This window comes from Limulus polyphemus, unplaced genomic scaffold, assembly GCF_000517525.1.
Source record: "Limulus polyphemus unplaced genomic scaffold, Limulus_polyphemus-2.1.2 Scaffold275, whole genome shotgun sequence".
Taxonomy (NCBI): domain Eukaryota; kingdom Metazoa; phylum Arthropoda; class Merostomata; order Xiphosura; family Limulidae; genus Limulus; species Limulus polyphemus.
In genome coordinates, this window is record NW_013665885.1 from 687,616 (window position 1) to 693,639 (window position 6,024).

The following is a 6,024-nucleotide window of genomic DNA, read 5'->3' on the forward strand; positions in this document are numbered from 1 at the left end:
AGTGTAAAACGCTTAAATATACCAGTTCGTTTAACTGAATAGAGTTGTTTAAACATTTGTTCTACAACAACAAGTTCTTCCAATACCTATAGAATGATAGGTTTTATGAGTGTAAAACGCTTAAATATACCAGTTCGTTTAACTATTATACTTGAGGTACGTTTTTTGGGGGATGTTTAATGAAAGTGTTCCAAAACGTGACATTAATTTTTTGACGACCTAATAGTTATGTAATACTCAGGGGTCGACATCCTTTGTATATTATGAAAAGTTACGTAACCGTCATGTGTCGGCATAATTACATATTATGTAATAGTTATGTACCTTTCATGCGACATTCTTTGATCTCCACTCACCTGGCGACCCCCACTGAGGCAGCATCCTTTGGACGCCGATAACTACTTATGGATCCACGGACTTTGTGTAATTAGGTTGTTTAAATATGGATGTAGTAGCCAACATCAACATACAGAGGAGAGTGTAACGGGAATATTTTATCTAGATGCGTAGTTTAAGTAAAATATATTGTTGTAGTGCGTAATTTTTTCTACCAGACCGGATCAATGATGGAAGAAGTAATTCAAAAGGAAGTACAGGATATGCAAATCCAGGTTCACATTCAATTAAAGCTTTAGTCATAAGAAAGGAACTAATTAGTACATTTCATATAGTGAAATAATTTGGTATATATATGTAACTGTAATACATCTAGCCCTCCAATGGCACAGCGGCATGTCTGCGGACTTACAACGCTAGAAACCGGATTTCGATACCCGCGGTGGGCAGAGTACGAATAGCCCATTGTGTAGCTTTGAGCTTAATTACAAACCAACCAACCAACAAGTATTACATCTAAATTTCACCAAAATAAACGACTGACAACTACTTGTATCAAAGCAAAATTAAAAATAAGTAAAATAAAAACTGCTTTTCTACATATTTACAAATAAAAACAGAAAATTATTGATTGTTCAGGTATATTTCTTTTAAAAAACAACGCAGTAACAAAATATCCTGTATTGGACTTAATAAAGCGTAATAACTATAAAAACATTCGTCAACAAATGTAAATATAGAGATAACGTTCTCAATTAGAGGGCGAGGAATAACATTGAGGGTACTCATCTGATAATACATTGATAATAATCAGAAATAAAAATCAGTACATAAACTTCAATAATCGAGGAACAAACAGTTCTAATAATAATGATGTGTTAATAAACTTCTAAAATGCCATAATATGATAAGTATATGAAAAAGGATCGAAGAATGAATTATTATCAACTTTATTAGGATGTCATTATAAAAGTCAGTTTAATAATGTGGTATGTCAATTTTTTTTAAAACAAAAGAAGTATCTGTCACCAAGGGCGTAACTATGTTAGTGTTCCCAATACAGAAAATACTATTTACAAAACGAAAGTAACCACTTCTCATGAACCTACTTCTCACGGAACTTTTTCAAGGTTACCGATAGAAGGTAAGATTTGGTTGTTCAGTGAAAGCAAGTCTAGACTGAGGTACACTTTCATTCTGTACTGCAAAAATATAATTTCTTTAAAGCAAAACTCCCTGTTTTCAAACAAGTCTTATAATTATGATGAAATAAATATATGCATTTACCGTAGAAAAGCATTGTCAATATCTATACTAAGAATTCTATCAAACTGGTTTCTTAGCTAACTATCTATAAAATATGAAAGCTAGATGTTTAATCATATCACAATTTCTAGAAAATTTGTGTACATTTTAGAAAAAAAAGAACTTTCCACATTTTGAACCAAAGGTAAAATAGTTGAATTGAACTAGTGACAGAAAACACACAGGCAAACCTATATAATATTACCACTAACCCAATAAAATACTTAAAAATGAACTTGAATGTCGATAAGCCACAATAATATCATATCTCAACTCTATAATTCTGTCTGATATCACAAAATATTTATTAACTACCAACACAAAGCCCTAATAACAAAATGTGAATTATATTTGTTAACACATGATAATATTAATAGTATATGAATACTATCTACTGTCAATAAAATAGTTTTAATTGCAGTAAATTAGTTTTATTTGTCAAAAACAATACATAGATCAGTGACTACGAATTGTCAACTACAACTGCAAGAAAAGTAGCTAAATATGATTTATTAATCGATTCATTTAAAACTGTAGCTTAATATTTTTCTCTGCAATTTTGCTTTCACTTACCTTCGACTCAACAGTACTTGTCCATTTGGTTGGATATCCAATAAGACATTTCCTTCTCCAGTACTAGTACTTAGTAAATTGTCTGCATTCTTATCGTTCACGATAAAAATTAAAGGTGTCCAGATACGCTCTGCGTGCCAATTATCTCCGGTCACACGAGTCACTGTGCAGTTTTCAGGAAAACTGAGTCTTGGATCAATCCAAATATGTCGAACCAAAACTCGCATAGTGTACTCCTTAAAAAAATCAGTAATATTCAGTAAGTTCTACACTTTAGTCCCTTTTCCTAGTGTATGCGAAATAATTATTAACAGTTTCTAAATCCTGAGCAGTTAAGTATTTAACTAAATCTTTAAAAATAAAATTAACAATGTATTTTTAGGTATCTCTTAATAGTCAATTCAGGAACATTTGCAAGACTTATAGGTTTGCTGGAAATTCCTTAAAACAATTTATTTGTATAAGGGAAAGTTTTAAAAAAGTTACTATATATTCAAACAAGTGACTAAAAAACTATATTCAAAAGAATCTATCCTGGTAATCACGAAGCTCACAAATACTCAATTTCCATGCAATGAGATTTTAAGAGAAAAGTAATGCCACTTGTACTGTCACTTAATCCTTGTTAAAAAATCTCAAGCTCATGCATTTAAATCTTAAATATTTACCACATTTTTCATTCGAAAAATTACAACTACAATCAAAGCCCTATAAAAATTTCACTAACTTATTATGAACTAGAAAAACTTCAGGTTTTCCTACTTGTACCTACCGTGAGTATCGAAACCCAGTTTTTTGCATTATAAGTTCTCAGACCTACCAGTGTGCCACCAAGGAGTTGGGACAAAAGTGCCAGGAAATGAGGGTCGTTATATAAGATAAAAATAATTAATTCTCATATTAAATTATCTTAACCAATAACCGATTAAATCTTTCATATTATTACAATTCTTGTAACTATTAAAATCAGTCAGTCCATTTCTTGGATATACTAGCTCCTCGTACATAGGAATAATTACACAAATATCAACGAAAGCCTTCACCATCACTAAGTCCAATAATAGTATTTGTAACCGAACATTAATAAACACTAAAAATAGGCTTAAATAGTTACTTAAATCGTGAAATCCTTCTTTAAGAGGTAAAGGACGAACGCCAAACAAACAAACCAAAAACCGTGGCAGTGATTTAGTTTTTAATGGAAAGAAAACTTTCCTAAGCTGGGTGTTAAGGGATATTGATATTCCCCCTCGCCCCGCACGCAAAAAAGTTGTTGTTACTGAATTCGAGGGATTAAAAAATTAAGTAGATAGGTCATAGCTATTAACTAGGAGGATATGATGATTTGAGAAATATCTGGAAGTTCGGAAGGCAGAGAGAAGAAGCAAGGCGACAACATTCGACAAAGCACATTGTAACAAACACCCCATAAACAGGGTCACCTAGTAGCTGAGATAATTAAATCCAAGGGTGCCGTAGAATTTGTTGGGGGGGGGGGGCGGAAGATCCCCAAGAAAACCCACTTTTAAAGAACAGGCGCCGAATGGGCTACCTGTCCTATGTCCGAGCTGAAAATTTTAAGAACATGAATGAGAGTAAAAACTTAATACATATGATATTAAAATTTATTGAACAAATTCGTAGAATAATTACTGTAAAAGACATGAAGATTTATTTAAAGCGATATTTTAGACGTATATGTTTTTTTTTTTTTAAAGGCTGCTTTTCTACTGGTAACATTTTATATGCACTTAGTGGAGATCGTGTGTTAGTCTAGGCGTATATTTGCTCATTGCTGTGCGTTATATATAAAGAATTTTGTTACACAGAAATTTTAAATGCTCCCAATATTCTCAAACAAATCTCGATGACAATCTCCAACTGCAGCTTAACATTTGTTGTCCCGTTTCATACTGTTAAGTCTCTGGTCGATTGTTATTTTCCCGTAAAAATTCCTTCTGAAAAACTTCAGCGATACAAGTCCTTTCTTAAATAAAACTAGTTTATTTTTTCTCAATTCAACTTTGCAATATACTTAATTTCCACAGTCAATTTAACTTAACTAATTTTATAAAAACGCATTATAATTCACAGGGAACGATTCACGCACTTACTTACTACAGCGCTTGACTCAATTGTCCGTCTCTGTCTGTCTGCAATTCTACATCGATTAATTGTCTGGCGCACTTATATACAAGAATAGAGGGCATCTAGCAAATACTGGATTATTCGTGATGTTCCCCGATCTTTCTAGAACGCATTACGTGTTACAAGGGTCACGTGACTTCCGCTGTCGTAACACTGCCCCTTCCTTAGTATTGTTCGTCCCGAACAATAGCCACTTACATTAAACCAATAGAAAATTAACAATTACTTAATTAAATGTACAGAATTTACAAACACAAAATTAAAATTCAACAAAGTCTCTTATTTTACAGGACGTATCTTCTTCCATACTGGTCTCCACCTCGTTGGATTCTTCTTCACGGGAATTGTCGTATTATCAGTAACAGTCACATCAGTGGTAGTAACTTCATTAAGGGCTTCGCTGTTTCCATTCTCAAAACCGGGTAGAGTTTCTTCTTCGACAGTGGCTTTTTCAGGTGACACGTCTTCAGCAACATCATTTGTTTCATTGTTCACTTCGTTCCAACTGAAATACCGTGGACCGTGATAACGCCAAAGCCTGTTGGCATGCACCACCTTTGGTTTACATCGCCAACTACATTTCATCCAGAAAGTCATAACATAACTTCATCGAATCAGCAGACGTTTTCAAGTTTGAACGCACTTGATGGTGAATATTATCCATCTTTTCCGATAACACTTTCACGAATTCTGACACATTTTCAGGCAACACTTCATAAGGTGGGCGTCCTGTTAACAGATCTACTGGCAACCGAAGTTCCCGACCAAACATCAACTTTGCTGGAGTGTATCCAGTGGCTTCATGCTCTGCTGTCCTATAGGCCATCAACAGTGGAGGGAGTAAGACATCTCAGTCATGTTGTCAGCTATTACAAAATTTTGCTAATTCCTGTCCAAGTGTCCAGTTGTACTTTTCTACCATCCCATCAGACTGTGGATGAAGTGGTATTGTTCTGGTCTTTCGTATGCCAAACAACTTGCAGCATTCATGGAACACCAGTGATTCAAAGTTACGGCCTTTATCTGAATGCAGTTCGTATGGCATACCAAATCTGAAGAAAAAATCACTAATAGCCAAAGATACAGTTGTAGCTTCCTGATTTGGTATTGCATATGCTTCAGGCCACTTGGTGAAATAATCCATCACCACACAAATGTACTTGTTTCCAGTACGAGTTTGGGGCAGAGGACCAGCAATGTCAATGGCTAATTTTTCCATTGGTGTGCCAACTTGATATAACTTCATTGGAGCACGTCCCTTATGCTTGGGTCCCCTTTTAGCACTACATGTACTGCATGTTCTGCACCATTCTTCCACATCTTGCCTCATACCTATCCAGTAAAATCTCTGTCGTAGGTGACTCAATGTCTTCTTAACTCCGAAATGTCCTCCTGTTAAACTTTCATGGGATTGACGCAGCACAACTTCCCGTAACTTTCTCGGTATAACCGTTTGCCAGGTCGTCACCTTCCCATCTGCAGTTTCCCATCTCCGGAGAAGAATACCATCTTCAAGCTCCAACTGGTCCCATTGTGCCCAATAGTTCTTTGTCACAGGGCTTAGACTAGACACCTTCTCCCAAGCAGGGTGCAAAACACTTGCTTTTAAAAAATCAATTATGGGCTTCAAATCTTGGTCTTCCTCCTTCTTTGCTTTAATAT

General features: G+C 34.8%; 1 protein-coding gene across 5 annotated transcripts in view; it reads right to left on the bottom strand.

Annotated features, from left to right (window-relative positions):
• Positions 1–6,024, bottom strand: part of LOC106456958 (glycine receptor subunit alpha-4-like) — a 74,171-nt gene that overhangs the window by 9,455 nt on the left and 58,692 nt on the right. For all 5 annotated transcript variants that reach the window (XM_022382759.1, XM_022382760.1, XM_022382762.1 and 2 more), the window contains exon 4: positions 2,215–2,450. In XM_022382759.1, coding sequence (XP_022238467.1) covers positions 2,215–2,450 — 236 coding nt within the window. The remainder of the gene's footprint in view (positions 1–2,214; positions 2,451–6,024) is intronic.